The sequence below is a fragment of the Corvus kubaryi genome, unplaced genomic scaffold, assembly GCF_017639235.1.
Source record: "Corvus kubaryi isolate FWS band 111438036 unplaced genomic scaffold, C.kubaryi_AGA036_p1.0 62754, whole genome shotgun sequence".
NCBI classification, from domain to species: domain Eukaryota; kingdom Metazoa; phylum Chordata; class Aves; order Passeriformes; family Corvidae; genus Corvus; species Corvus kubaryi.
Window position 1 is genome coordinate 36,354 of NW_024581481.1, and position 27,513 is coordinate 63,866.

Below are 27,513 nucleotides of genomic sequence, written 5' to 3' on the forward strand. Positions count from 1 at the left end.
CCCATCCCTGGAAGCGTCCAAAGCCATACTGGAATATGAACCTGTGGATTTTGGAGCTGCCAGGTTTTCCTCCTTTTTTTTTGCCAAAACAGTAGAGAAAACAAAAATACTAAGTTTTCCCAGAGCTGTAAACCCATTGAATTCCCAAAAGCGCCATCCCGGGGGATCAGGATTCCTGGTTTTTCAATGGAAAAAAAACCAAACATTTGCCCAGTTATGGGAAGTTTTAGGACAAGCTTTTTGTGCTGCTAGTAAATCCCATCAAAGCAGAATAATCCAAAAGGGATGACATCCATAGAAGGAAGAAACTGTGGAATTCTGGACTGGAAAAAAAAAAAAAACGGGAATTGCTATTTAGCACTAATTAAATCCAGAATAAAATCTGGGAGGATGGGAAAATAACCCCTTTTAAGGCATGAAATGGCTTCCTCCGAGAGAAATCCTGGATTTTCCCAACCTTGGTGGGGAAATGGAGGGAATGAGATGCTGGATCCTGGAATAAACCATCCCAGTGCTCGGAGCCCTTTGGATGGGAGCAGGTGGCCCCTCTGCCACAGCTTTCCTTGGCACCAGAGGGCACCAAAGCATGGGGAGATCCCAAAATCCCCCAGCTGGAAAGATGGATCTGGAAGCTTTTCCTCCTGGTTGACACAGCAGGGGCTGGCTGAGGATTCCCAGGCAATAAAACCCTCCCAAAATTTAGGCTTTTACCGGGAAAATTCAGATTTTTAATGTCATTTTGATGTGGGCACACCCCTTGGGATGAATTTAACTTCCGTGGGAATCACCCTGTGGATCAAACAGGGATTTTCGGGACATCAAAACTTGCTCTGACAAAACTCCCTTAATTTTATCTCTGCAGCTTCCCCCCCCCCCCCCCCAAAAAAAAAAACCCTTTATGGACACAGATCTTATCTTGGGAATGGATTAAGGAAGTCAACTTTTCCAGGCCCTGTTCCCACTTTTTCTTGTCCCTTCCCTAGAGGCTTTCATCACCCGAGCGCTTTATCGGAGCTGTCAGATGAAAGGAGGGAAATCTGACGCTCCCGAGGTGTCAAATTTCTGGGATTGGATCAAAAAATATTTGATTAACTTATCGAGGAAGCCCAGGGATGTTGGCTGATCCTTGTGGGAATGGAATTCTGCGGGACCTCGGGCTGCTCAGGTCACCTTTTCCTACCTGCTGTGGGTGATTTTGGCTGGGATTAAGATGCCATCCGAGGGAAAAAACCATGTGGAACCATCTTTTGTGGGAATTAAGGATATTAATAGGCAGATAATGGGAATACCCTTCCAAAAGCACTTGTTTATCCCAAATTCATTTCTGGAGAACACTTTTAAATGGGTATTTTCCCATTTCTTCTGCGCAAATCCAAACACAATTTCCCCCCTCTCCTCAAATCTTACGCTTTGGTATAAAATGTCAATTAAACATTTTCCAGCTTTTCCAGATTTGTGGAAACAACTCCAAAAGAAGCCTGGAAAACATTTTTTTTTCCCCCTTTGGAAAGTCAAGTCCCTTTTTTTCCCCCCATAGCACTGGGGGTTTGACCTGGTTATCAGCCACGCTGGGAACAAATTGTCCTTGATTTACCTGGAATTATTTGGGATCATATGACTCCCGTTTGTTGCACAACAGCTCTCAGGTGACGGGATCAGAGGTGCCTTTCCCGGATCCCGGCACTTCTGGAACAGCTGGGTGACCTTGGCCGGCCTTCCATAGTCTCCTGAAGGAGCAGAAATCATGGAGCTCTTCCCCTGCCTCATCCTTGCTTGGGTTTTGGGAATGTGGGGTTACAGCTGGAAAAGTGGAGCATTTTCCAAGCTTACTTTGGGAAAGTCGGATTTGTAGAGTGGGTGATGGGATTGGAGCTTTCTCCGGAATATTCTTGCCTCATGTGAGGAGGAACTAAGCAGGTATTCCAGAGGAATTTGCTTTGATCTCTTGGATCCAGCTGGAAGAACCCGGCATTTCATAATGTGCTTTCTAAACCACTTCCAACCTGGCCCTGGACACTTCCAGGTATGGGGGAACCGCAGCTTCCCTGGGCAACTTGCTTCACCACCCTCACAAAGAAGGATTTATTCCCAATATCCAACTTAAAACCGCCCTGTGTCCGTGTGGAGCCTTTCCCCCTTTCCCTATCGCTCCACGCCCTTCTCCAAAATCCCTCTCCAGCTCTCCCGCAACTCCTTGCACCCCGAAAACGCGAAGGATATAATTCCTAGAGCAGCTACAGCTCGGGGAGAACCCCGCGGGCAGCCAAAGAACGATTATTGATTAAAAAATTCCATTAAATTGAGCCCTGCTCCCGCCCCCCCCCCCAACATGGCGGCGCTGGGCGGAACCTTTCCCCTCACGCTCGGAGGGGGGAGGGGCCCGTCCCTCCCGCCCCTCCCGCCGTGGCCCCGCCCACTTCCGGTTGGTGCCGGAAGCCGGAAGCGGCGGCGGGCGGAGGGTCCCCGTGGCGCCTCGGTGAGTGCGGGAGAGGGCCGGGAATGGGAATAACGGGAATAGCGGCGGGATAACGGGGATAATGGCGCTGCTCCCGCCTCCCGCTCGCTGAACCCCCGCAGGTGCGCAGCCCTTCGCGTCCACCTTTCCTGAGCGCCTGTGGATGCTTCCCAGAGCCCACCCCGAGCTTTCCCACTCGCAGCATTCCCGCTTATCTCTCTCCAGCTCCATGAAATCTAGCTAATGCCCCCCCCAAAGAACCAAATCGGGTGATTTCTGCCCCACACCTGCAGCGCGGGACTTCATTGCCAGTTTTTCCCTCGGACAGGTTTATCTGGATCGTGGATTGGGCAACCCTGAGCCTCAGCGTGGCTGTTGCGGCATTCCCGGCGTGATATCCTTGGGATGTTCCATCTGGATGAGAGGTAGAAGAGCTGGCAGCGAATAGGACGGCGCAGGTTTGGTGTATTTCCTTGTTTCTTAGGGCATTCCCACCTTATTCCATCCCACCTCTTGGAATTTTCACCAGCCGCGGGATGCTCGCTCAATATACCCGGCAGCTGGGAATGCTTGGGATAAACCATGGATACGGCGCAGGAAATCCATTGTTTCCCTGATCTTTTTTGCGACTCCGTGGCAGGAGGCTGGAATTAGGTGATCCTTGAGGTCCTTCCCAAGCCTTTGGGCATGGTGGGATGTGGCCAGATCCCGGTTTCCTTGGCAGCATGGGAACCTGCGGTGGGATGGGATGGAGTCCGGAATGAGGCGGGCTCTGGGATGGGATGGAGGCATCCAGCTGGAATTTGCGACTCGGGGCTGTGGGTGGGTTTTTCCTTGACAGAACACCCTGGGACACACGGAATTCCACGCAGACAGGCTTGGGAAAAGGGGAAGAAGTCTTTTCCCAAGCTGGAATTAGTGGGAATGTTGCTTCTCCCTCTTGGTGAACGGAACCCAGCGCTGCTGCTCCAAGGGCTTTAACGAGCCTGGATTTCAGTTGGAAACCTATTCCCAGTTGGACTTGGGGATTGATTTGCCTCTTTTTCCGTGCCCCAGGAATCCGGGAGGATGGACACGCTGAGGAACCGGACGGTGGAGGAGCTCCGGGAGCTGCAGGAGGATTCCCAGGAGATCGAGCGCTTGGCTTTGGAATCCCGGGAGGTTTGTGCCGGGAGGTGGCTCCGGGGTGTCCTGGGCGCCTTCCCGCGCTCACCATCCCAAATTTCGCAGGTCCAGGAGCTGCAGCTGGAAAGGGAGATGGCCCTGGCTGCCAACCGGAGCTTGGCCGAGCAGAACCTGAAATTCCAGGCGCCGCTGGAGACGGGACGCGGCGACCTCTCCAAGAAGTACCAGGAGCTGCAGGAGCTGGCTGGGAGGTGCAGGGAGCAGAAGGAAAAGCTGGGTGAGCGCTGGGGTCTTCCCCCAGGAAGGATTCTGCTTCCCAGAAAACCGATATCCCGCTTTTTTCCAGCAGCTGGAGAGATGGAGGGTGTTATTCCTCTTGGATTTCCCTCCTTCCACCAGCACTTCCCAAGCCCGTTCCTGTGGGCTCTTTGCTGGTTTTTCCCTGGTTTCTGTCCTGTGATGGTGATTTTTCCTGGCTTTTTCCCTTTTCCCCCTCGGTTTTCCCAGAGAAATTCTCGGCAGCGCTGCAGCCTCAGACTTTGCTGGATCTCCTCCAGGTGGAAAGCCAGAAGATTGAAGAGGAATCTGAGGTGAGTTTAGGGCTTAAATCCATTGGGAATTCCAGTGATTTCATCCTCAAAGACTTGCAGTGACTGCCAGTCCCTAAAATCATGGATTACCTCTGGAGTCTGCTGGGTTTTCTCCAAAGGGCTGGATCCGTCCTTGCTCCTGTGTGGGTGCTGCTCCTTGGGATGTGGCTGGGAGGGACCTAGATCGGGATGAGGGAAGAGGAGGAGCAGAGGGATGCAGGGATGAGCCCGAGGCTGTTCCTCTCTTCCAGAAAATGGCTGAGAGGTTCCTGGAGGGCGAGGTGCCCCTGGAGACGTTCCTGGAGCAGTTTTCCGGCATGAGGAAGTTGTCCCACCTGCGCCGGGTCCGAGTGGAAAAGCTGCAGGAGATCGTGAGGAAGACGGAGGGATCCCAGGAGCGCGCCAGGGACTCTCAGCCTCCTCTTCCTCCTCCTCGTCCTCCTCCTCCTCCTCACGTTCCCACAGATCCAACAAAACCCTTCCCATCGGGATCTCCGGCCCTCCCTCTGCCCTACAGCCCGGCTCCGACCCTTCCGCCCGGCCCCACTGCCCACGGAGCGCTGCCTCCCACCCCTTTCCCGGGATCTCTGGTCACCGTGGGACACGTGGCTTCCTCCCAGCCCAGCTCCCAGTCCACCTTTCCCTACCCGCTTCCTCCAGCTCCCGGATATCCGGCGGCTTCTGCTGCCGACTCTGCGCCGGGGTATCCCAAATCCACCTCGGGAGGCTTTTCCTGGTCTCCATCCCGGGCCCCGCCGCAGCCCTTGCCCTATCCTGCTCCCCATCCCTCTCCTCCCCCTGCCAGACCGGGGTACTCTCCCTACATCCCGCCTGGAGCAGGGAGACCGCAGTGTCCCTACCCCACTCAGCCCCCTCTCCCGAATTTCCCGATCCCAGCACAGGCTCCCTATCCTGGGCCTCCCCCAGCCTTTGGATACCCCCCACCTCCAAACCCTCAGCGTCCTTCCTGGCCTGGATACTAATCCAGGACTTCCAGGGAGCATCCTGTGCTGATTCCTCCTCTTTTTGGGGACTGAGGAAGAGGAGGGATCCCAGAGCGTTGCTCCTGGATCTGTCGGTGCAAAGGAATTACACGGGATAAGAGTCGGGCTCCGGAGGTCGGAGCGAGAGGCAGAGCCAGACCAGCAGAAATCCTGAGAGGAGAAACCTCCAGGGAAACCTTGGAGCACCTTCCGGTGCCTAGAGGGGCTCCAAAAGCACTGGAGAAGGACTTGGACAAGGACTTGGAGTATGGGATAATGGGGAATGGCTTCACCCTGGGTTTAGATGGGATTTGGGGAAGAAATTCTTCCCTGTGATGGTGGTGAGGCCCTGGAATGGATTTCCCAGGGAAGTCATGGCTGCTCCATCCCTGGAAGTGTCCAAGGCCAGGTTGGACAGGGCTTGGAGCAGCCTGGACTAGTGGAAAGGGATTGGAAGTGGCTGATCCTTCAGATCCCTTTCCACCCAAACCACTCCAGGACTGGCAGTAGGAGTCGGTGATTCCCACCCGGGTCTGGGCAGCCTCCGGTATTCCCGACCTCCTGTGTGGTTTTTCGGGCTCCTCCCGTCCCCCCTTCTCAGGAAACACTTGGAAACAGAGGGAATGACAAACGGTGGAAATGGGATTTGCTTTGCTCAGCACTTTATCCTACGAATCCTGCCTGTATCCCTGTAAGTTATTTATAAGGAACCATTACTAATGGACTAGGACGAGGGGTTGGTGGAAGCAATTCCATCCCTGGCATTAATTAGAGTAATAAAACTGGATGAATTAATTGCACTCTGGAGTCACAGCCGCAGTTACTTTGGGAAGCAACGGAACATCCGCCTAAGGATTGATCCCTTTATCCCTTCCTGGCATCCACCTTCCTTTGGATCCCATCAGTGAAATCTTTAACCCCCTCCCAAGACCACCTCCAACCCTGTTTTTCCTGTTTTTCTTGGGGTTATCTTTGGAATAAAAGCCAGGGAGAAACGTGTTTCCCTCTACCACTTTTCCCTCCTCACTGGGAGCTTGGAATCACACTGGGATAATGGAGGGAAGAGGACGAGGTGTAATTAGTACAAAACCCCAATTTTATTCTACTTCTTGGTCATTAAATATCTCGGACTCGTTCCCAGTATTCCCACCCTCGCGTCCCTCTCCTTTATCCATCATCCCAACTCTTTATCCTGGTTTGGAGAAGCTGGTGATCCCACTATTCCAAAGGGCTCCTTGCACCCCACCTGCCTCTTAAATTCCTATAAATAGCTTTAAAAGAACCCCAAAAGCCTCCTTTTCTCCCACGAGGAGGCTGGGAAGCGCTCCTGGAAGGGCTCTGGAATGCCGGGATATCCCCCCCAAAGGGATCAGCTCCTTTGGGAAGCAGGGAATCACACCCTGCGGGCGGAGTGCAGGTCGTAGTCGCTGTCCGAGGAGTTATCCGGGGGGTTGGAACGCCAGCACGCTGCTTCCAGAGCTGTGGAGGACACGGATGTGGCCTGTTGGATGCACTTCCATGGAAAAGGGGGCGGGAAGGAGCCACTTCCAGCACTTACCTGGATAAGCGGAGAGCTGGGAGCTCTTTGGGGGGGGCTGAGCGTAGTCATTGTCCCCTCCGTGTCCCCGAGGCCTCGGCGCTGTGCTGGAGCGGTGGAAAGACACTGGGAAAGACAGCAGGATTGGGATTTTTGGGGTTGGAACAGCAGCTTGGAGGGAACATACCCACCCCGGGAAGGGGCTGAGTAAAACCAGTGCCTGCTCCAGGCCCAGATCTCCTGGATGAGTTACATCCCAAAAGGAAATGAGATCCAGGGCCCTTGTGCCAGGATCTGGGGGGAACAGCCTGCCCAGACCCCAAATCCACTGCCAGGAACTCTAAATCCCATTCCCAGCCCCTCAGGGAGCTGCTCCTCACCCGTCTGGTTGACTCCCGTGGGGCCGATCCACTGGCGCTGCTTCTTCTTGGAGACTGAAAGAGAGGGGGAATTGTCTCTCCAAGGACCTTCCTGATCCTTCCTCCGGCTGCTTCCCCCCTGCCAGCCCCATATGTCATCCCGAATAATCCCCCCCCCTTCCCAATAATCCCCCCGCCCCAGGATCCTCCACCTGCTCTTTTGTGTCTGCTCGGAGCTTAATCCCTCCTCCCGCTCCCACGCTCCATGTGGGACAGGCTTGGGGATAATGGGACAGGTCTGGGGACAATGGGACAGGCTTGGGGACAATGGGACAGGTTTGGGGACAATGGAACAGGCTTGGGGACAGTGGGACAGGCTTGGGGACAGTGGGACAGGCTTGGGTATAACGGGACAGGGCGATCTGTCAGGCTGAGCAGCCAAATCCCACCCCCCAAGGAGTTTAGGGAAGCATCCATGGAGCTGCCAGCCCTGAGGCGGCACAGGGGGATGGCGGAGCGGGAGGAGGAGGAAAAGGAGGATGAGGATCCCAAGGGTGTCCCCTACTTCTCTTCATCAGCTTCCGGTAGGCAGGAGGGCCACAGATCAGGACAAGGATGAGGAAGAGCAGCAGCGCCAGGCAGATGCTCACAACGGTTCCAGCGGATGTCCCGGCAGGAAGCGGCTTCGAATCCTGGCCTGGGAAGAGCATGGATGTCACCGGATGTGCCCAGCTGGAGGTTGGTGCCAGGATGGGAGCACCCATCACCCTGCCAGGAGCCCGAATCCCACGTGGCATCCACCCCCATCCCTGCCCGCTCCAGAGGTGTGGGAATTCCAGCTCCCAGCACCGCACGGATCACGTGGCTTACACACGACTCTGGTCCGGGAGCAGCTCCGGATGTTCCCGAGCTTGGGCTGGCAGAGGTGCAGGGGGCCGATCCCACAGGTGACTCCCGTTGAGGGAGGCTCCCGGATTTCCGTGCTGGAAGTGAGATTCCCGCAGCCCAGCTCCCGGCAGATCTGCCGGCCACGCTCGGCTCGCCGCGCTGCTCCGGAGTCACACAGATCCCGCCACTGTCCTGCGTGGAATACCTGGATGTCCCCTTCACAGGGAGTGGGGCCGGCCGCCAGCCTCCGCAGGGCCCGCGGCTGGGAATCTGTGGGAGAGAGGAGCAGTTCCATGGGGAGAAGGGTTGGATCCACAGGGAGAGGTCAGACCCACGGCGAGGGGTGAAATCCACAAGGAGAAGGGAGTCAGATGCACGGAGAGGGGTCAGACCCATGGGAGGAAGAGCCACAGGGAGAGAGGAGTTGGAGCCCCAGGCAGACAGGGATGAGATCCACAGGGATGAGAGATCCACAGGTATACTGCTGGCACGTGCTCCTCCTCCTCATCCAGCACAGGCTCGTGGCATGGGGATGCTCCTGGCATCTCCCCTCGTGCCTCCCAGAGCCAGGCATGGAGGAGCTTCGAACTCTTCCCATGGGAAATGCAGCATGGAAGCCGGCTCTGCCAGCTGCCCCAGCCCGTTAAACCCCCCAAATCCCACGGCATTCCAAGCTGGGCCAGATGGAGCCTGCTCCGAGCCTCGTGGCTTGGCTCTCCATGCCACGGAGCTGGCACCGAGCTGATCTCCAGGGAAACGCTCATGGAAAAGGACAGGGAGAGGCCTGTGGCAGGGAAGACGTCCAGGGCCATGCCCAAGGCAGGGAGACGATGGGAGCAGGGAGATGGAAGGTGCTCAGGGAGCTGCCCGCAGCAGGATGCTCAGAGCCTGCTCCCTGCCCGTGTTCCCCACTCCCAGCTGGAATTTGGGATGCTGCCCCGGCCGCTCTCCCTCCCCAGCGCATCCTCCTCTGCCAGGAACTGAGATTTCCTGTTTTGTCTTCGCACCCCGGAGAGGAAGAGCGGGAGTGGGTGGATGGGGCCTGTGGGGCGGGCGGGGATGGGGCTGGTTCCCTGCTCTGGCCCCACAAACCCCCCGGGATATCCCACCGGAGCGGGAAATCATGGATGCTCCAGGACCGCTCTCACCTGAGCAGGTGACGAAGGCGGGCGTTTTCCCCCGGGAGCTGGTCCTGTTGAAGCAGTCCAGCAGGGAGTGGCTCCCACAGGAATCCACCACCTCCCACTGCACCGGCAGGTGGATCCCCGGATCCGGCTCGTTGTGGCTGTTCCCAGCGGTGCCACAGCGCAATTCCCGGCAGATGAGGGTGGCCAGGTGTGGCCAGATGTGCGGGACGCTCGCCACGGCCCCCCACAGCCCCTGCTTGTGCAGCTCCAGGAAGCCGGAGCAGCTGAAATTGCCGTCCACCAGCCGCAGCCGGGGGGGTCCTGCAGAGGGAGTGGCGATGGAAGAGGAAGCGTTACGGATCGGGATGGCGTTATTTTCCATGATTGAGCGGGAAGTCCCCACGTTTGATGCTGTGGGTCCCACGGCATGAGGCACTTACCTGTGGGCTCTGGGGTGGTGGCCGGGGGCGCCGGTGGGGGCTTGGGAGTGGTTTTCACCGCCTCTGGAATGAGAAGAGATGGGGCCACGTGGGCATGGATGACATCTCGGGATGAGGGGGCCGGGCTGGGGGTCCAGGCTCACCTCTGCAGGAGACAATAACGTGCGCCGTGCAATTCTCCAGCTCCCAGTGGCATCCCAGCAGCTGCGGTGGCCTCCAGCACCTCCTGGCCTGCCTGAGCGGCCCCTTCCCAGTGGGAATGATGAGCTCCAGGGGCTCAGAGGAGAGGGGGCCACACTCCAGCCGCTGGCAGATCCAATCCAGGTCGTCCACACTCACGCTCTCCCAGCAAATTTGCCTCCATTGGTTTTCCCAGTTCACCTCCAGTATCCCAGTGCAGCGGCAGCCGCCTCTGGTGAGTCTCAGGGGGGCCTCTGCGGGAAAACACCAGGAAAACACCATCATCAGGGGCTTTCCTTCCCTTCCCCGGTGGCTTTTCACCCTGGGAATGATGGAAAAACCCTTGGTGGGGGTCTTGGGAAGCAGCTCAAGGAATGGGAGCGTGGAGGGGTCGAGGGAAGGTGGGGGGCTGAGCTGGGACCCCGCGGCTCCGCTTCCGGATGATGCAACTCCAGCGCCCGCCATGCTCACGGAGCGGGGGCGGCATTCCCGAGGGGCTGCTCCCCAAATTCTCACCTCTAGGGATCCAGGTGGCTGCTCCACGGTCAGGGACAGCTGTGGGAAGGAGCGGAAATGGGGTGTCAATCCCGCGTCCCGCCCTGGGCACCCCGAGTTTGGGACAGCAGCTCCATCGATGGTTGTTTTGGGGAAAAGGGGGATTTTGTGGGAAAACGGGGATTTCTGGGGGGGGAGAAAGGCGATTTGCTGCCTCCCCGTCCATCTGCTGGGGGATCTTTAGGGCTGAGAAAAGATGGAGGGACCTGCTAATCACGGCTAATTAGCCCCGCTCCTGGGTGGAATGTTCAGGAACGGCGCCATGTGGACGGAGGGAAGGGCGGGAGCCGGCAGGGAATGAGGATGGGGGGACACCTGGCTGCCCCCAGCACCACTGGCTCCATCTTGGGGACCCTGGGGACCCCCGGAGTGGTGTGGGGAGGGGGGTGGGGGGTCACCAGGGTGCTGCCCACCCCGAGCCCCACACTGTGGCTCACCCAGGGTGGAGCCGTGACTCCACGGAGCCGATTCCGCCCGGAGTGGGAAAACCGGGGGGAGGGGTTGTGCCATGAGATTTGAGGTCTGTGCCGAGGTTGGGGCGCCTGGTACTCACCCCACATTCCCAGCAGGAGGCACAGGATGGGCAGCCGGGTTGCCATGGGCTCCGGTGGCGGGATGGGGGGCACGGGGGGCTCCGGAGGCTCCGCCGCCTCCGCTGCCCGGCCGGGAGCAGGCGAGGGAGGGGGCCCGGGCAGGAACCGGCTGTTTTTCCTCCCTCTGTGGTTTTTTGACGTCACCTCTGGGCCCCGTTTGAAGGCTCCGTTGCCTCCCCGGGTCCCGCCAAGCACGAGGGGAAAGGGCTGAGAAACTTGTGGGGTGCAGCTCCCGCCAAATCCCAGGATGTCCGCAGCTCTGGGAAAGGGAGGTGGTGAATATATCCAGTGCCCAGGGAGAGCTGGGGGTCCCCGAGCGCCCCGGGGCTGCAGAGGAGTTGATGCCCATCCTGGCATCCCCTAAATCACCAGGAATGGGATGGGGGAAGGTTTTATCCAGGCACATCCCGGGTTCTGGCATTCCAGGGACACCCTACACCCCTGCAAGGGGCCATGGGGCACCAGCGGTGCAGGAGCTGGGGAGGGCAGAGGCGTTGATTGATTGTGCCCTAATTAATCGCTCCGAATCCAGGTCAGGCATGCTAATGAGGCAGCTGTTTTCCACTGACCCCGCGGTGTTCCTGCTAGAAGGAGACACGGATGGATCTTCCCATCCCGTCCTGCTCCACCATCCATGGATGCTCCAGTCCTCAAGCCTCGAGCAGGATCTCAGCACCTGGGTGCTCCCTGTAGCCACCACTTGTTCCCAGCCCAGTTATCCCAGGGGTCCTGCTGATCCTGGTGGGAGCAGGCCCGGTTGGGATATCCCACATGGGGGTCCCGCAGCTGCCCCCCACCCACTTTGGCTTTGAAAATTCCCTGGAAAAGGGGTGCAATTCCCAGGCCTGCTCCTACAGGACTCACTGGAGGGTCCTCAATCCCCCTAAATCAACCTGAAATTTGGGATTCACCCCAAACATCCCAGGGTACCTCTAGGAAAGGTCCTGTTATCCAGGGGGTGTGACCCCCACGGATACGGGGCTCCCTCAGAGCCGTGACTGCCTCTGGAGGCCGTGAGATCCCAGGGATGGGATTTGGGCTCGGATTGAGCATCCGCCTTGCCTCGGGCGCTGCGAGTCAGCTCAGCATCCTGAGCGTGCCGCGGCAGCAGCTCCAGCAGCTCGGGATGATTGGAATCTCTTCCCGGGGGGGAGTTTGGGGGGCGCTGGGAAGCGCTGACAACGCTGCCTGCCGTGAGGAGCCTTCCAAAAAGCAGGAGCTGCCTTTGGAGCGAGCGGGAAGGGGCTCGGCGGCTGTCGGCACGCTGCCGGGATGGCAGTGATGGGGAAAAGGGGGATTTTCCAGGCGGGAGCGGCTCGGAGGAACGGTTGGTGCTGATGTGGCTGTGTGGGGGTGGAGGTGACACCTCGCCTGGGGGGCCACGGGCTGGCTTGTCACGCTCCAAAGGCATCGGAACCCGCAGGGAATTGGTGCCCTGCCGGGAATCAGCACCCTCAGGACACTGCTGGCCCTCTGGACATTGGGATCCCAGCCAGGACATCGATGCCCCCTGGACTTTGGGAACCCCCCCCCCCAGGGCATCAGGACCACCCTCCTCCAACTCATCCATCCCCCCAGGCCTGCCCATGCCACAATCCCGGCCATCCCAACACCATCACCTCCCTCCCAGCCCCCTCCGGCACCCGGGGCCAGGAGGGGGGCTGGGGCACCCCCCGTGCCCGCCCCGTGCCCGCTCTGCTCTCGGCCCTCGCCCCGTGCCCTTTGTCGGGGTTTTGCTGCTATTTTGGGATTTCCTCCGTTGTTGCGGCTCCTTTGTGCGGGGCCTCTCGCTCGGCAAACAGCTGGAGGATGTGGGGGGGGCCCACATTTTCCACTTGGGGTGCGGCTGAACCTCGACCTCCTCCCCGGGGAGACAGAAATCCGGTGGCAGGGCCGGGGTAGGAGCAGCCGGCTTGGAATGGGTGGTGGGAAGTGGGGTGAGGGCCGGGGGCAGGGCGGTCCCAACCCAGGGTGACAGGTGGGTGCTGTGCCCCCTCCCAGCCGGGAGCACTCCCGAATCCCAAAGCTGGGATGTGGATGGATTGGGAGATGCTGGAGGGTTTGGGGGCTGTATCCCACCCCCTGTAGGGCACCATCCGGTGGGTTTGGGGTGGCACCTCGGTGTCGTCCCTTCCAGCATCCCTGGAGCCCCCCGGATGGGATTTATGGACAGTGTGTTCCCGGGATGGGGACTGTCCCAGCGGGGTGTAGGGAAGCTCTGGGGGGACACAAGGGACATCCATGTCCCCCCTTGCTGCGGTTTAATTTCCACCCCCGGTGCTATGGAGCTGGATCAGGGCCCTGCCGCCCCCTTCCCTGCTCCCGTGGGTTGGGAATGGGATATTTGGCCATCCTTGGGTCACCTGGTGGACAAGTGGGAGCACGTGGTGGCCACTCCTATGGACAAGGGACATGGTGGGAAGAGCTTTTAATGGTAGCGCGGAGGAGATGGTTGAAGAATTCCGGAGGAGACAGCCGGAGAATTCCAGGAGATTTGGCCTCTGGAGTGGTGGGACAGGCTCAGTAGGCAGAGCCCTGGATGTCGTCGTAGTCGCTGCCCTCGGAAAAGTCGGGATCCTCCACGTGTTCCCCCGAGGGACAGGATGGATCCAACCAGCCTGCGGAGACAGAGCCATTCAGGAGGATTGGGGAATTCCCGGAATTCCCTGTGTCCCCCCTTCCACGCAGGATCCTCACCAGGATGTGAGGAGAGGTCTCCGGGGGGCTCCGTCTCCTGTACGTTCTCGTACCACTCCCCCGAGGAGGTGCTGGAGCTGCCGTCGGGATCGGGATCTGCCGGAGCCGCAGGTGCCCAGGGCTGGGAGGGCACTGGGGCGGGCGCTGCCGGGGGAACTGGGGGAACTGGGAGGAACAGGGTCACCGACTGGCACTTCCCATCCCCGCTCCCACTCCATGGGGTCCCGTTTCCTCACCGAGGTTGAACCCATCCCTGTCCCCACCCTTGGGGTCGCTCTATCCCTGGTCCCATCCCTGAACCCCCATTCCTTCCCCATCCCTGTGGTCTCTGCGTCCCTTGCTCCCATCCTTGGGCTCTCTCCCCATGCCTGCTCCATCCCTGCTCCCATCTCTACTCCCACCCTTCCCACCTGCGCCGTAGCCGTGGCCAGTGCCTGCCGGGTCCCAGTGGGTGCCCTGGGATGGAGGGGGATCGCTGCCATTCCAACAGGGCTCCGTGGATGAGGAGGAGGATGAGCTGGAGGAGCCACGGAAGGCGGGGCTCGGCCTGGCCGGCTCTGTGGGAACAAGGACACCAAATGTGGGAACGAGGATATGGGAACGGGGGGTGGCCACCCTCCCGTCCATGGGATAGAGCCCCCTCGTGTCCTACCGTCCTCAGGGAAAGGCTCCATCCTGTCCTGGCTGTGTCTCAGAGGGAGAAGATCCTCCCTGGGATGCCGGCGCAGGGAGTCTGCAGGAAGGGGAGAGGGGTGGGGACATCCTGGGTGACAGGGATCCCAGGACAGGGTGTCAGGGATCCCAGAGGAAGTGGGATGCTCACTGTAGAAGGTGGAGAGGGCGACAGGAGGCTTGCTGCTGAACTCATAATATTCCGAGTCGGAATCAGAATCCTTGGAAATGGCTGTGACCAGCAGGTCTGGGGGGTGACAAGGGGATGTGGCATCTGTCACCAGCCGGGACCTCCTGCTCCACAGCCCCGGGGGGACCTGCCAGACCCACCTGATCCTTTGGGAAGGCTGGTGGGAGTCTCCCTGTAGTCCTTGGGGATGCCGGAGGTCGCGTCGGGGCTCTGGGATCTGTGGGTCCCCAGGACTGGCATGGGTATTCCCAAGGAGGACATGGCTGTGGGGACAAGGGGATGCACCCACTCCATGGCTGAGCTGAGCCCAAAAAGTGGGGACTGTGTCCCAGTTCCAGTGACCGGATCCAGAATTCCTTACCGCTCCTCTTCCTCAGCCTCAGCAGGGCGGCGGAAAAGGCCAGCACGGAGAGCAGGAGCAGCGCCGCCAGCACCAGGCACAGGACAAAGAGGGGACTGTCCAGGGCTGGTGTCCCCAAGGCTGGGGTCCCCTCCTCGGCTGGGACAGAGAACGGACACAGCTCATCCCACATAAATCTTTCCCCTATGGAATTTCTCCCTGATCCCAGGGAACGGCCGCCGGGGGCTCGGACACTCACCGTGCCGGACCGTGACGTTCCCGGGCGTCACCTCAGCCGTGGGTGTCGGCGTCTCCAAACCCTGGGAGCCTGGAAAAGGCGGGGGCAGGAAAGGGATGCTTGGGAGAGGGCGGGACCCAGGCCGTGCCTCACATCCCAGCGGGAAGGATCCCGATCCCGTACCGTTGCAGATGACCCCGGCTGCCCAGGATTGGTAGCATGGAGCGGATTTATTGAAGGCCCAGCGGCACTGTGCCAGCGAGGGCTGCAGGCTCCCGCACAGGTACACCATCTTCCCGGGAAGCGTGTGTCCAAAGGAGGGCCGCTGGAGCGCATTCCCGCATCCCAGCGTCCGGCACAGCACCGTGGCCTCCAGCTCATACCAGGTGCTGTTACACACCGTGCTCCAAATGCCACGGAAAAACACCTCCACCCTGCCGGCGCATCCATCCCGGCCCCCGGAGAGCCGCCACTCCTGGTGCTCTGCAGAAAGAGCGCAGAGTTCGGGACGCGCCGCCCGCATCCCCGGCTCCGGAATATTCCAAACCCACCTGAGCAAACGACGCCGGCGTCCTCCTTGTGGCTGCAGTCGTGCTCCGGCGCGGCCGGACATTCCCAGAGGTGCCGCTCGTGTCCCTCGCACCCCACCTCATCCCGGAGGATGGGGCCGTGCCCGCGGCCGAAGGCGGCGCTGCCCTGGGCTCTCACGGCGTGGCCGCACCGGAGCTGGCGGCACACGACGTCGGCGTCGGGAATGTCCCAGCCGTCGTCACACACTGTCCCCCACGTCCCCTCCTGCTCCAGCTCCACGCGGCCCTCGCAGCGGCTCCGGCCGCCTGCCAGCCGAAGCGCTCTGGGACCTGGCAGATGCACCGGGAAGGGTGAGCTGGCCTTGTCCCAAAAAATCCCAAAATCCCAAAAGGTGGGCGTAAGGATGTCCCTCACCCTCCCGCGCTCACCTGGTGTCACCGAGGTGTTCCTAGTCGGAGTAGTGGGAGCTCCCGTCGTTTCTGTGGGGGAGAAAGGGCAGAGGGATGAGGGGCTGAGCCCCCCAGGATTCCCAGTTTGGAGGGGTGCATCCCAATCCCACCCAAACATGGCCCAGAGGATTCTCCCAGCTGTGAGTGGCACAGTGGGAATCCCCCCAAGCTCTGGCAACATGGTCACAGAGCTGTTGCATCCCAAAAATCAATCCCTGTGTGCCCCAGGATGTTTCCCAGGGCTAAATCCCGGTGTGGGATCTGCAGGGAGAATTTGGCCTTAAATGTGGGAATACTGGGACACGACTCACCAGTGGAAGAGATGAAATTTGGGATGTCATCCCGCATCCGTGTTGTTCCCGCCTTCCGGTTGATCCCTGCGGACACAGAGGGGCTGGACCTGCCTGTACCCACCTGCCTGCACCCATTCCAGAGCCACAGGTGAGTGGATGATCCAGTTATCCCTAAAAATTCCCCATTTGGCTCCTCCAGGGGGAAGGATTCACCCCCGGAAGTGCAGCATCCAGGGGGCTGCTTGGGTAGGAATCCTGGGAAGAGCCACCAGAGCTGGTGGGGTGTGGATTGGAGTTCAAATGCTCAAGGAAAAGGTCAGGGATGAGGGGAAAAGGTGGGAATGAGCTGCCCCAGGTGGAGATGGAGGCGTGAGAAGGGCGGAAATGGGGTGATAGGGCCGTTCCCCCATCGATTGGAGGCCTCGAGGCAGCTCCTGGCAGCCATTTCGGCAGCCAAACCATCCCAAATCCTGCTGGGATAGGGGGGGAGACAGGAGGCCTCACATCCCAAAACCATCCACAGGGTACATGAGAAACAGGATGGGCTTCAGGCCCTGAGTGTCACCCCATTCCCACAGGGATTGTAGGTGGGATGGCTCTGAGAGCACTTTTAAGGGCTTGGGGTCCCCTTTTAGGGGTTCCCAGGGTGCTTTTGGGGGATCCAAGGGGGCCCTAACCCTCAGGAGGATCCCCAAGCCTTGGGATACCCTTGTAGGCGATCCCTTTCCCTCCATCCCAGTGGGTTGGGGGGCAGCATCCTCCACCCGTGACACCCACATCGGGGACCCCCCAGGACCCCTGGTGCTCCCCATCCCAGGGAGGTGGCAGGTCCCTGACCCCCAAATCAGCGGCTCCACCACCCCGAGGTCCCAAGAGAGCGACGGGAAGGGCCAGGATGGGGACGGTGACGTACCTCGTGCAGGTGCCACGGCAGAAAGAGCCACCAAGAGCAGGCAGAGCCCCCCCATCCCATCAGCGGGGCAGCCCCATGGGATTCAGGGATCTGGGATTCGGGGGGGTCCCTGTCTCAGCAGCTCGGGGACATGGCTTGGCCGTGTCCCCTCGCTCCGGCAGCTCTGGGACTGTGGCGGAGGGCAGGAAGCCGAGTCAGTGCTGCAGGGTGGAGGAGGGTGATGGGGTGGCTCCATCCTGCCCCGCCAGGGAGGAAACGGGGTTTTGGGCACCCCGCAGACCCTCCGGGGCACGGGAGCCTCGTGGATCTGGTGCTCCCACCCCGGGATCCAACAAGGATCTGTTGGAGCCATCCTGATCTGCAGCTCATTTGAGCCTCCAGGTTGTGGATTTGGTGGCAGGGGGGCTTGGGGTCTCCCGAGCTGTAGGACATCAGTGGGGTGATGGAGAAGGGCCAGGAGTTCTCCCCTTCTCCCTGATTTTTGGAGTCAACATTACCTGCGCCTCCACATCCTGAGCATCTTCCAGCACATCCAGGACCACCCCAGGACCCTCCAGGAGTATGATGTGAGGGATAAGGTTGGAATTTCCATGGGTGGGAGGTGGGGCATCCCAGGAGATGCTGATCCCCCACCGTGGGTGAGGGCACCTGGGGACCCGGGGTGTTGGGAATGGAGGACAGGACCCCAGTCATCCCAACTCAGCAGGGTTTTGGGAAGGTTTGGGGAGCAGGGAGCAGGGTGATGGGGTGAGGGATCTCTTGCTATTACCCAGGGTGTCTTGGGATTGGTGGGACTTACTGGGAAGCTGGAAGAGTGGGAATCCCCATGGCACCCCTAAATAAAGGGATGTGCTGGCCAATTCCAGTTGCTGAGGGGACATTTGGGAATGTCGGGGCTGGTGTTGGGGCTGGAAAGGTGGAGGAGGAGGATGGCAGGAGAGGGAGGAAGGAGATCCCTTATCCCAAGGTGACCCTGGCTGGGCCAGGGCCAGGCTCAGTCCTGGATCCAATCCCGTGACCAGCTCCCACGTGAAGCCAAGGTCAAGGGCATGTCCCCATTCCCGGGAGCCTGGCACTGCCACGGGGGCAGGGTGGGACCTGGTATCGGGATCAGAGGAGACGGCGCGGGGTGGGGGGGGGAGGGGACTGCCAATTTTTTTTTTTTAAATACTTTATTTTTGTAACAACGTCAGAATTAAAAATTTTCCATAAATACCAGTCCCTGGCAGCCCCTTCCCGGGCGTTCCCGGTAAAAAAATGTGTACAAAACGGATGGGTGGCCGGGGTGAAGGTGGGGGGGATACGGGATCCTCCCCGGGATCAGACCACAGGAATCATCACCACCATCATCATCACCACTATGAACACCATGTCGCAATGAGACCCAAAGCAGTAAGAGCATCCCAAATTCCTCCCCGGTGCCGCCGGGATCCCGCAAGGACGGGGCTGGGAGACCCCCCCTCCCCCTCACCTTCTGTGGGCGCCTCGGGGCGGTCCCAGGAGGCCACCAGTGGTCCCCGGCACATCCCGCTGGGAAGGGGGGGTCGGTGTCCCCCCAGCGCGGCACGGGGAGGAGGTCGGGCCCTTACTGGTTTGCCCGGGAATTGGGGGGGGTCCGGGAGTCGCCCCCTTGGGGTCAGGAGCTGCCGCGGATCCTCTCCATGTAGCTCCGGAGCTCCTCGGGATCCCGCAGCCCCATGTCCTCGCACACCCAGCGGATGTCGTCCTCGCTGGCCACCAGGATGGACTGGACGTGGGGGGCGGCCGGGGGAGGCTCCTCGGGGACGCGGGGGGGACCGAAGGTGACAAACTCCACCCGCTTCCTGCGGCCGCCGCCCGGAGCCGATCCCTCCTTGCGGGGCGGCGGCGCTCCGGGAGCCGGGGAGCCGGGGGGAGCCCCGTCCTCGCCGGAGCCCGGGGGACTCCCGCAGCCGCAGGAGGGGCCCGGGGGTGCCAGGGGTTCTGGCTGCCGGCGATCCAGCTGCTGCCGATCCATCTGCTGCCGATCCAGCTGCCGGCTCAGCTCTTCCTGGTCAGTGCCCAGCCAGACCCAGTTGTGGGGTTGTGGGGCCGAGGGGGCCCCACCCGGCTCGGGCAGCTCCTTCTGCTGGTAGCGGAGCACGAAGAAGATGCAGTTGACGAGGAAGATGAAAATGGCGAGGCAGAAGACTCCCAGGAGCACATACATCCCGATTTCCAGGTCGGTCACCCGCTCCGGAGCCTTCACCATCTCCTCCTCCTCCTCCTCCTCTTCCATGCCGGCGCGGTTGCGTCCATAGCCTTCCTCCTCGTCTTCCTCCGAGGAAGACCCCTGGAGCTTGGTGGCCGCCGGCCCCACGCCCGCGGGGTCCCTCTGTCCCACGGTCACTGCTTCCCCGGACATGGCGCCCTCAGCCCGCGGGAAGGGCCGGGGGCTCCCGGGAGAGGGGACCCCCACCTCGAGCCAGGCGGTGCCGGTGGCCAGGGCGGCCGCGCGGTGGCGGCCACGCCGGCACAGATCCGGGGGGTGCAGGCTGAGCTGGAGCAGGGCCCCCCGGCCCGGTCCCTCGGCCACCACCCAGGGGTGGGCAGCGGGGACCCCAGGGGACCCCCTGACAGTGGCGATGGCGCGGTCGAGGGACGTCACGGTCAAGGCCACGTCGTGCCACCCGTAGAGCTCCAGCGGGGCCAGCGTGCGGTCGGAGAAGGACAGCCAGACGGACAGCGTGGCTTCCTGGCGGGATGACAAGCGGGATGGCAGAGGTTTGGGGGACACCAGGGACACCGGGGGGATCCCTCACCCGTCTCACCTGCTTCAGGACCTGCAGGGTGGGCGTCCCCAGGACGGTGGCGGTGACCATGCCAGGATGATCCAGCTGTGTCCGTAGGGATAAGGAGAGCCCGGCCACCACCTGGGCGCGGAGCTCTGTCACCGTCACCTTCTCCTCGGACACCACCAGCGTCTGCTCCCCCAGGATGGCGTCGGAGAGCGGGGAGCGCACCTGGAAGCACCTTGTGAGTCCCCCAACCTTCCTCACGGCCACTGTGTCCCCTTCCCATCCTGTCCCAGCCCCTCAGTTCCCTCCCCCTCTGTATCCTGCCCAGCTCCCTCTGGGATCATTCCCAGCCCCCCAACTCCATCCCTGCAACCTTTCCACACCACCAGATCCCCCCAGGACTCCCCAAATTCCCACAAACAACCCCCTTTACCTCCACAGAGGTTACTCCGGGCTCCCGGCCCACCACCACGGCCCCCTCTTCCAGCGAGGCCACGCGCGGGTCCTGGACACGGGTCCGGGTGGCCACCAGGTGGGTGACATCCAGGAGCCACTCGGGGCCAGGCAGGTAGGACAGGTGACGGCCACCATCCAGAGGGTGGGCCACAAAGTGTGCCAGGACACGGAGCCCCGTGCGCTGGAACTGGGGCCGGCAGCCCCGCGCCCGCCGCTCCGGCTCCTCTGCGGGGTCCTCGGACTCCACCGTGCCACTGGGAACAGCGGGACAGGGTGACAAGAGTCCCAGGATGGGGTGACAAGTGTCACCAAGGGACAGGGGAACAGAGATTGTAGGACAGGGTGACAGGAGTCTCAGGACAGGGGAACAGGGATCCCAGGGCAGAAGATCATAGCACAGGGTGACAGGGATTCCAGGAAAAGGTGATGGGAATCCCGGGACACAGGAGTACATGGGGACTCAGCGATGCATCCCCACATGTCAGCTCTCCGCCCCATTCCTGTCTCCCCTTTTTCCCACCATCCCATTCCGCAGGCCTCACCTGTCAGGCCCCCCAGGCAGTCTCCAGCCGCGGAGCTGCTCCAGGACGGGATCTCCCAGCTGGACACGGAGCGGGAGCAGCGGAGCCCAAACGGAGAAGCTCAGCTCCGCCCGCAGCCGGCGCGCCCAGAAATCCACGCGGGCCCCCCGCGCCCCCCGGCTCTCCTTGCCCCCCACGAACACCAGGTCGCAGGAATCCGACACCTGCAAGGGCACATAGAATTCCATAGGAATCTCCCAGGTGAGGCAGGATAACGAGGGGACAGCAGGACTCACCTGCAGCACCTGCTTGTCAGCGGATTCGCATCCCACGGGATCCGTGAGCTCGGACACTCCACCCCCTGCTTCCACAGCCACCAATTTCACCGGGATAACGCGGGGGATCCCGGTCAGCGGCGCCGTGTTCAGGATCTCCAGCTCCTGGAAGCACGGCGGGATGAGCAGGCGCTTCCCACGGGATGGAGGGCCAGAACGGGATGGGGGCACCCACCTGCACCAGCGGGACGAGGGCGCGGATGTCCCGCTCCGACACCTGGATTTCCCAGACCAGTTTGTCCTTCTGCGCCTCAGGATCCTGGCCAGGATACTCCACCTGCCACGTGAGGGGCCGCGCTGGCGCCAGCCCTCCTGTTCCGTTTTCCACAGCCACATCCAGGTGCAGGAACGCAGCCGGCTCAGACACCCTGCGGCAGCGCACCGGGATCAGGGTGGAGCAACCCGCAATTCCCGCTGGGATGGGAGCACTGGGATATTCCCTACCTGGAGCTGTCAGGGATGGCAGGCATGTCCCCGAGCCGCCGGCACATCACCACGGCCGTGGAGTGCTTGGGACCACGGGAACGCTCCAGGTGCGCGCTCCAGGCGCTGGGAATTGCGGGGCGCACGGAGACCACCTGCAGGCCCTTCTTGGCCTTGATCCTGTGGGGACACACGGTGTCCCACGGTGTCACTCAGTGTCACACAGTGTCAGATGGTGTCACACAGTGCCCCAAAATGTCACACAGTGTCACACGGTGTCAGATCCTGTCAGATGGTGTCACACAGTGTCACTCACAGTCACACAGTGTCACACAGTGTCAGATCCTGTCAGATGGTGTCACACAGTGTCACTCACAGTCACACAGTGTCACACAGTGTCTGATACTGTGAGATGGTGCCAAATAGTGTCACACAGTGTCACAAAATGCCACACAGGGTCTGATGGCGTTACACACTGTCAGATGCTGTCACACAATATCGCTCAGTGTCACATGGTGCCAAATGTTGTCACATAGTGTCACATACTGCCACACAATGTCACACACTGCCACACAGTGTCACTTACAGTCACACAGTGTCCCTCACAGCCACGCAGTGTCACACACAGCCACGCAGTGTCACACACAGCCACGCAGTGTCACACAATGTCACAGACTGCCACACAGTGTCACTCACAGCCACACACTGCCACACAATGTCACAGACTGCCACACAGTGTCACTCACAGTCACACCATGCCACACACTGCCACACAATGTCACACAGGTTCCCACACTGTCCCGGTGTCCCCATTGTCCCCGCTCTCACCGCAGGGTCAGGCTGTCGGCGGTGAAGTTGTGGCGCAGGGCAATGGTGGCTGTGAAGCGCTGCCCGGGCCGCAGGGGGACACTGGGGACACGCAGCAGCACCTTCTCGTCCAGCCGCACCTCCTGCTGCCGCTCCGGCTCTCCCAGCCGCAGCTCCAGCATTCCCAGGAATCTGGGAGCCTCCCGCTCCCGGTCCCCGCACTCCCCCACACTGTAGCGCAGCTCAGCCGGTTCCGGGCGCTCCGGAGGCTCCATGGAGTCGGAATCTCGCCGGTGGCTCCGGTGGGAATGGAGAGATCCAGGGGAGAACCAGCGTGGAGGAATCTCCAGCTCCACTACGCACACGCCCAGCGGGGCCTGGAGGAGAGAGGGGATCCCAGGATTAGGGTGGGGGGGAGCTGTGGGTCCCCAAGGTCCCCAGGGTGGCACTGACCTGCAGGTGACACGTCCCCCGGGCCACCCGCCCGCGCTGGTGGGCATGGAGGGTGACGCAGGGGAGATCCCGAGCTCTGGAGTGATCCCAATCCATTGGGGCATCCCAGTTCTCAGGGTGGTATTGCTGCACAGGGTGGTGCCGGTCCTTGGGGTGGTCCCAGTTCTTGGGGTGATTGTGGATACCAGGGTGGTGCCGGTCTTTGGAGTGATCCTGGACTCCATGGTGGTCCCGCTGCTCAGGGTGGTCCTGGTCCCTGGGGTGGTCATGATCCCCAGGGTGATCCCAGTTCCTGGGGTGATCACGGACCCCAGGGTGGTCCTGCTCCCTGGGATGATCCCAGTCCCTGGGGTGACCCTGGCCCCCAGGGTGGTCCCGGACCTCAGGGTGATCCCAGTCCTTGGGATGATCCCAGACCCCGGTGTGATCCCGCTTCCCGGGCATCCAGTCAGGCCCCTGCAGATGGAAGAGGACGCGGGCCACGGGCTCGGTGGGGGACACGGAGCTCTCCAGGGACACGGCACGGATGGCCCAGGCTGCCGAGCCAGGGGCGCTCTCCATGGGCACCTCCTGCAAGGACACCGGGATGGTGGCGGGGCCTGGGACACCCTGGGGTGGCCCAGGGGTCACAGGGGTCCCGGTTACCTGGCGAGTGCTGAACGGGGGGTAGGTGGCCTGGACCAGGGGCTGGGATCCGGCACGGAGCAGCAGGAATGTCTCGGAGCGGGTGTGCAGGGAAGAGTTGGGGGCCACATCCTGATCCACCCTCTGCAGCCGGTAGGACTCGGGCACCCCAAGGACCTCCAGCTCCACCGGCAGGAACACGGGATCCGGGGGGTCCCCGTCACCCCTCACTGCAAGGACAAGGATGTGCCACATCCCACAGGGACACAGCGGGAAGGGGGTGCGCTGGGGTGGCAAGTGGGGGTCTTTGTGCCCGCCTTTGTGGCACCACACAGGGTGACCCCCTTTCCTGGGCCACCCCATTCTGAGGTCACCCCATCCCTGTGTCAGGACTGGGGGGGCCACTAAGTTCTCCCAGCCCTGGCTGTTCCCTGCGGGAATATGGGGAGAGGGTTGGAACCGCGTCCTGCAGGGTGGGATCCAGGCTCGTGGTGCCCAGATCAAAGGGATCCCTCATCACCGGGAGCAGATCCCACCCGGATGCCCGGGCAGCGCTTCCTCACGGCCGGGAACTGATCCCACCTGGGCGATCAGGTGTGCGGGGAGAGGCGAGGCAGATCTCGGGATCCGGGGGGAACGGGAGTCCCTCGGGCGGCGGGTTCCCGTGGGGATTGCGGGGAGACTCCCCCCTCGAGATCCCAGCGGATCCCACGTTCCCCGGGTGACCCCCTCAGGATCCCAGGCGGTGGAGGGGGCGCGGATTCCGGGGAACGCGGGGAAGGAGAAGGGGGGGGGGGGGGGGGGGTTGAGGTCGCCCCGACTCCCGGGATCCCGGAGGGAGCAGATCCCGGCGGAGTGGAAGGACCCCGAACGCGGGGAAAGCGGAGAATCGAGCCGGGTCGCGGGACCGCGCGGGAACGGATCCCAGCAGGACGGCGGGGGGGTTGCGGAGCGGGGCCGGTGCCGGTGCCGTTCCCGGTGCCCGGCGCCGTTCCCGATGCTATTCCCGGTGTCATTCCCACTTACCCAGGGGGCAGAGCAGGGCGGCGGCCAGCAGCGCCAGCCGGGGCGCCGGAGCCATGGCCGGGGGGCTCGGTCCGTCCGCCGGTGCCGCCGGTGCCGGTGCCGCCGGTGCCTCCCGTCGCTCCGCCGGTGCCTCCCGTCCCTCCGCCCCCGCGCCCAGACAATGGGGCCGGGGCGGGACCGGCACCGGCGCCGCCTCGTCCCGCCGGGTCCTAAAGCCCGGCCGTGCCCGGCGCTCCGGCTCCTGCTCCACAGCCCGAGGCACATCCCACCCCGCTCCCCATTCGCAGCCCTGGTCCCCAGCCCCATCCTCATCCGCCTTTCTAGCCCCATCCCTCCTCCCCATCCTCATCCTCACACCATTCCCCATCCCACTCCCCATCCCCATCCCTATCCCTGCTCCTCACCCCATTCCCATCCCCACCCAGCACCGGACACCCCAGGCCACACAGAGACCCCCGGAGCAGGGCAGGAGGATAGGAATTCTTCCCCCTGTTCCACCAGGGATACTGGGGACATGGGAAGGATAAGGACATCCATGGCCAGGGGCATGGAGGGAGCAGGAAGCACAGCAGGAACAGCTAGAGGCCAGTGGGATCCTGGCATGGATAAACCACCCTCCTTCTCCTCCTCTTCCTCCTCCTCCTTTCCCACCCCCAGATGGACTGAGGGGGCCAGCTCTGAGCCTGACCCCCTTCCCATGGGAAAGCAGTGGGGCTGGGCCGGATAAATCCGTCTTTATTCCAAACCACGTTATCAAAACCGTTTAAAAAGCAGCTTAAAACCCAAAACCTGACAGTGGGGGGACCCTAAAACGAGCAGAGGCCCTGGGATGGGGAATGGGATCCCCTCTGCACCCCGAGCCAGCTGGGCTGGGACAACATTCCTGGCGAGCAGGGAACATGGGAGCTCCTCTCCCGGATTTGAGGCTCGTGGGGGCTTTGGGGGTGAAGGCACTTGTGGTGAGGCACAGCCCCCGATTTTGGGGTGCTCCCAGAGGGACTGGGGGCTCCCAGGACCCCTGGGAGAACTGGGAAGCAGAGGAGGGGGTGCGGGGGGACACATGCTTGGGATGCTTGGGATAACAGAGCCAAGCTTTGGGAGAGCTTTAGGGGGGCTCAATCCTCTTGGTTCCGGGGCCCCCCGAATTTCTGGCGCCGCCGCAGCTCCTCCACCTTCCACTCCAGGCTCCGCACGGCCGCATCCAGCCGGGAGCTGGGATCCGGGGATGCCACCAGGCTGCCCAGCAGAGCATAGAGCACCCACAGGCCCAGCAGCATTCCCGCCTGCGCTGTGGGGCTCTCCTGGGAAGTGGCCACGTGCAGGAAGGCTGCGAGGAAAAGGAAAACCTTCACCCCGCGGAGCAGCGGGAGCAGCAGTCCTCGGAGCTGCGATAGCACCCAGGATCCCACCAGGGCGGCCACTGCCCACAGGAGCACCCTCTGTACTTCTCCGGGAGCCAGCGCCGCTGTTCGGACCAGCTGGTGGCCTGGGAATGGGATCTGGGAGTCAGTGGTGGCAGTGGAACCGGGAATGGGGGTGGGAGCTGTCCCATGGGGTGAATCCCACTCACCATTGATGCTGAAAGCAGCCAGGAGATCCCCCAGGATCCCACAGAGCATGGTCAGGGCCACCGAGATCCCGGAGGAAACGATCCAGAGGACAGCGGAGAGGCTCTGCGGGGAAAGATGGGGATAAGGGAGTGGAAAAAGAGGGCGTAGAGCCCCATGTCCCTGCACAAGGAACTCCAGGGAAGGTTTGGGAATCGGGATCCCACCTCTGCCACCATCCGCAGGGGCTGGGGTCCCACCCAGTTTTCCAGGGTGTCCCAAGCAGATCTTCCCAGCCGGAGCAGCAGGTCATCGGAGGTGGCGGCGTGTCCCCGGACCCCCTCCTGGCCATCCTTGCCTCCGTCCCCCGCTGATGCCATGAGGAACGGGATCCACAGTAGCAGGGCCAGCAGGGCCTGGTGCCCCATGGCACTCCCCATCCTGGGTCCTGGGATCTGTGGGGAGAAGGAGAGCTGGGGGTGCTGGGAGGCGGAAACCCTGCTGGTTTTGGGGTCCGCTTGCTGGTTTTGGGGTCCCCCCAGCGGGAGGGGAGGGCAGAGGCCCCACAGCCAAGTTCCACCCCGCCCCCCCCCCCCCTCCCCTCAGCACAGGCCTGGGTGTCCCGGCTATTTTTGGGATAGACAAGAGCCAGCGGGGACATGGCCAAGGGCACTGGGCCTGGCTGGGAAGGGGGGGCACCCCTTCCCAAAGGAGGGAGCGGGGTGCTCTGGGATGGGACACAGCCACCACTGCCACCCCCGAGAGCCCCCGAGCTCCCCACTCTTCCCCAGTCCCCTCTGGGGATCCCCCCAACCCCTCTGTGCCCAGCCCCTCCCAGTTCCCCCCATCCCCATGAAACGCCTGATCCCCCCTGTGCCCGCCCCCCCTCAGGGCTCTCCACCCTTCACGATCCCCACAATTCCCCCACAATCGCCCCATGATCCTTCAAACCCCTCCTGGATCCCCAAATCCCTCTGTTCGCACCCCACCCACATCTCCCCGGTCTCCAGGATCCCCTTGATCCCCTCAGAATCCCCCCAAGTCCCCCCTGTACCCACCTCCCACAGTCCCTCCCCAACCCCTCAGGATCCCCCCGACTCCCCCCGGAGCCCCCACCGCGGCTCCCTCACCCCGCCTATCCCCCCCCTGGACCACCCCCGCCCATTTTTCTCTCCATTTCCCCCTGATTTTCCCCGATTTCCCCCCGATTTTCCCCGAATTCCACCCCCCACCCCGGGGTCCCCCCCGACCCCCCCTCACCGGGGCTTCCCTCCGCTCCGCCGCGGGGCACGCCGGGAGCTGTAGTCCCCGGGGCCGCCGCGGTGCATGCCGGGAACGCGGTCACCATGGCAACACCCGGAGGCGGGCGGCGGCGCGCGGTGCACGCCGGGAGGCGCCGTTCCCGCCGGC

At 62.0% G+C, this 27,513-nt stretch overlaps 5 protein-coding genes across 11 annotated transcripts; 1 reads left to right on the plus strand and 4 right to left on the minus strand.

Moving 5' to 3' along the window:
- The first annotated feature begins 2,394 nt into the window (after nucleotides 1–2,394).
- Nucleotides 2,395–5,953, plus strand: LOC121672562 (vacuolar protein sorting-associated protein 37C-like). 2 transcript variants are annotated; one of them, XM_042045253.1, is made up of 6 exons: nucleotides 2,395–2,476; nucleotides 2,784–2,913; nucleotides 3,512–3,616; nucleotides 3,686–3,857; nucleotides 4,088–4,170; nucleotides 4,422–5,953. In XM_042045253.1, exons 3-6 carry the CDS (start codon nucleotides 3,524–3,526, stop codon nucleotides 5,151–5,153), a joined length of 1,080 nt encoding a protein of 359 aa, XP_041901187.1. In that variant the 5' UTR covers nucleotides 2,395–2,476; nucleotides 2,784–2,913; nucleotides 3,512–3,523; the 3' UTR covers nucleotides 5,154–5,953. The 2 variants fall into 2 exon arrangements, with proteins under 2 accessions (XP_041901187.1, XP_041901188.1); XM_042045254.1 differs by lacking the exons at nucleotides 2,395–2,476; nucleotides 2,784–2,913 and adding an exon at nucleotides 2,923–3,109.
- Nucleotides 5,954–6,226: 273 nt separating this feature from the next.
- Nucleotides 6,227–12,328, minus strand: LOC121672559 (T-cell surface glycoprotein CD5-like). Of its 2 annotated transcripts, XM_042045249.1 has the most exons (10): nucleotides 10,793–12,328; nucleotides 10,201–10,239; nucleotides 9,648–9,938; nucleotides 9,505–9,567; nucleotides 9,086–9,385; nucleotides 7,920–8,207; nucleotides 7,615–7,746; nucleotides 7,071–7,124; nucleotides 6,712–6,816; nucleotides 6,227–6,632 (listed from the first exon to the last, which is right to left on the minus strand). In XM_042045249.1, the coding sequence occupies exons 1-10, from the start codon at nucleotides 11,187–11,189 to the stop codon at nucleotides 6,547–6,549; spliced, it is 1,755 nt and encodes a 584-aa protein (XP_041901183.1). In that variant the 5' UTR covers nucleotides 11,190–12,328; the 3' UTR covers nucleotides 6,227–6,546. The 2 variants fall into 2 exon arrangements, with proteins under 2 accessions (XP_041901183.1, XP_041901184.1); XM_042045250.1 differs by lacking the exon at nucleotides 10,201–10,239.
- A 909-nt stretch (nucleotides 12,329–13,237) lies between these two features.
- LOC121672568 (T-cell differentiation antigen CD6-like) lies at nucleotides 13,238–18,243 on the minus strand. 3 transcript variants are annotated; one of them, XM_042045261.1, is made up of 13 exons: nucleotides 17,156–18,243; nucleotides 16,261–16,326; nucleotides 15,929–15,979; nucleotides 15,521–15,829; nucleotides 15,153–15,452; nucleotides 14,991–15,059; nucleotides 14,753–14,890; nucleotides 14,532–14,654; nucleotides 14,353–14,448; nucleotides 14,182–14,262; nucleotides 13,940–14,086; nucleotides 13,530–13,625; nucleotides 13,238–13,450 (listed from the first exon to the last, which is right to left on the minus strand). In XM_042045261.1, the coding sequence occupies exons 1-13, from the start codon at nucleotides 17,208–17,210 to the stop codon at nucleotides 13,353–13,355; spliced, it is 1,629 nt and encodes a 542-aa protein (XP_041901195.1). In that variant the 5' UTR covers nucleotides 17,211–18,243; the 3' UTR covers nucleotides 13,238–13,352. The 3 variants fall into 3 exon arrangements, with proteins under 3 accessions (XP_041901195.1, XP_041901194.1, XP_041901196.1); XM_042045260.1 differs by having other exon boundaries at nucleotides 13,530–13,694; nucleotides 17,156–18,242; XM_042045262.1 differs by lacking the exon at nucleotides 14,353–14,448 and having other exon boundaries at nucleotides 13,530–13,694; nucleotides 17,156–18,242.
- A 70-nt stretch (nucleotides 18,244–18,313) lies between these two features.
- Nucleotides 18,314–24,920, minus strand: LOC121672551 (transmembrane protein 132A-like). The gene is made up of 11 exons (XM_042045236.1): nucleotides 24,557–24,920; nucleotides 23,552–23,760; nucleotides 22,907–23,476; nucleotides 22,475–22,830; nucleotides 21,668–21,826; nucleotides 21,399–21,591; nucleotides 21,185–21,328; nucleotides 20,910–21,112; nucleotides 20,345–20,621; nucleotides 19,945–20,136; nucleotides 18,314–19,868 (listed from the first exon to the last, which is right to left on the minus strand). Exons 1-11 carry the CDS (start codon nucleotides 24,903–24,905, stop codon nucleotides 18,792–18,794), a joined length of 3,729 nt encoding a protein of 1,242 aa, XP_041901170.1. The 5' UTR covers nucleotides 24,906–24,920; the 3' UTR covers nucleotides 18,314–18,791.
- Nucleotides 24,921–25,275: 355 nt separating this feature from the next.
- Nucleotides 25,276–27,486, minus strand: LOC121672554 (transmembrane protein 109-like). 3 transcript variants are annotated; one of them, XM_042045240.1, is made up of 5 exons: nucleotides 27,374–27,486; nucleotides 26,331–26,558; nucleotides 26,127–26,229; nucleotides 25,966–26,042; nucleotides 25,276–25,883 (listed from the first exon to the last, which is right to left on the minus strand). In XM_042045240.1, the coding sequence occupies exons 1-5, from the start codon at nucleotides 27,449–27,451 to the stop codon at nucleotides 25,662–25,664; spliced, it is 708 nt and encodes a 235-aa protein (XP_041901174.1). In that variant the 5' UTR covers nucleotides 27,452–27,486; the 3' UTR covers nucleotides 25,276–25,661. The 3 variants fall into 3 exon arrangements, with proteins under 3 accessions (XP_041901174.1, XP_041901173.1, XP_041901175.1); XM_042045239.1 differs by having other exon boundaries at nucleotides 25,276–26,042; nucleotides 27,374–27,480; XM_042045241.1 differs by having other exon boundaries at nucleotides 25,276–26,042; nucleotides 27,364–27,457.
- Nucleotides 27,487–27,513: the final 27 nt, after the last annotated feature.

What these genes read in the sequence shown, in the direction of transcription:
- LOC121672562 (XM_042045253.1), top strand. Translation starts at nt 3,524, where the DNA reads ATGGACACGCTGAGGAACCGGACGGTGGAGGAGCTCCGGGAGCTGCAG. An exon ending in GGAGCAGAAGGAAAAGCTGG is followed by an intron (nt 3,858 to 4,087) that starts GTGAGCGCTGGG and finishes CGGTTTTCCCAG; the next exon opens with AGAAATTCTCGGCAGCGCTG. An exon ending in AGATTGAAGAGGAATCTGAG is followed by an intron (nt 4,171 to 4,421) that starts GTGAGTTTAGGG and finishes CCTCTCTTCCAG; the next exon opens with AAAATGGCTGAGAGGTTCCT.
- LOC121672559 (XM_042045249.1), bottom strand. Translation starts at nt 11,189, where the DNA reads ATGCCAGGATGGGCATCAACTCCTCTGCAGCCCCGGGGCGCTCGGGGA. An exon ending in AGCCACCTGGATCCCTAGAG is followed by an intron (nt 9,939 to 10,200) that starts GTGAGAATTTGG and finishes GTTTTCCCGCAG; the next exon opens with AGGCCCCCCTGAGACTCACC. An exon ending in CCAGCTCTCCGCTTATCCAG is followed by an intron (nt 6,633 to 6,711) that starts GTAAGTGCTGGA and finishes TGTCCTCCACAG; the next exon opens with CTCTGGAAGCAGCGTGCTGG.
- LOC121672568 (XM_042045260.1), bottom strand. Translation starts at nt 17,210, where the DNA reads ATGGGGGGGCTCTGCCTGCTCTTGGTGGCTCTTTCTGCCGTGGCACCT. An exon ending in CGCCCTCTCCACCTTCTACA is followed by an intron (nt 14,263 to 14,352) that starts GTGAGCATCCCA and finishes CCCTTCCTGCAG; the next exon opens with ACTCCCTGCGCCGGCATCCC. An exon ending in TGGCCACGGCTACGGCGCAG is followed by an intron (nt 13,695 to 13,939) that starts GTGGGAAGGGTG and finishes TGTTCCTCCCAG; the next exon opens with TTCCCCCAGTTCCCCCGGCA.
- LOC121672551 (XM_042045236.1), bottom strand. Translation starts at nt 24,905, where the DNA reads ATGAGGATGGGGAGGAGGGATGGGGCTAGAAAGGCGGATGAGGATGGG. An exon ending in GGGGGACGTGTCACCTGCAG is followed by an intron (nt 22,831 to 22,906) that starts GTCAGTGCCACC and finishes TCTCTCCTCCAG; the next exon opens with GCCCCGCTGGGCGTGTGCGT. An exon ending in CTGACAAGCAGGTGCTGCAG is followed by an intron (nt 21,113 to 21,184) that starts GTGAGTCCTGCT and finishes GTGCCCTTGCAG; the next exon opens with GTGTCGGATTCCTGCGACCT.
- LOC121672554 (XM_042045239.1), bottom strand. Translation starts at nt 27,451, where the DNA reads ATGGTGACCGCGTTCCCGGCATGCACCGCGGCGGCCCCGGGGACTACA. An exon ending in CCCTGCGGATGGTGGCAGAG is followed by an intron (nt 26,230 to 26,330) that starts GTGGGATCCCGA and finishes CTTTCCCCGCAG; the next exon opens with AGCCTCTCCGCTGTCCTCTG. An exon ending in GGCTGCTTTCAGCATCAATG is followed by an intron (nt 26,043 to 26,126) that starts GTGAGTGGGATT and finishes TCCCATTCCCAG; the next exon opens with GCCACCAGCTGGTCCGAACA.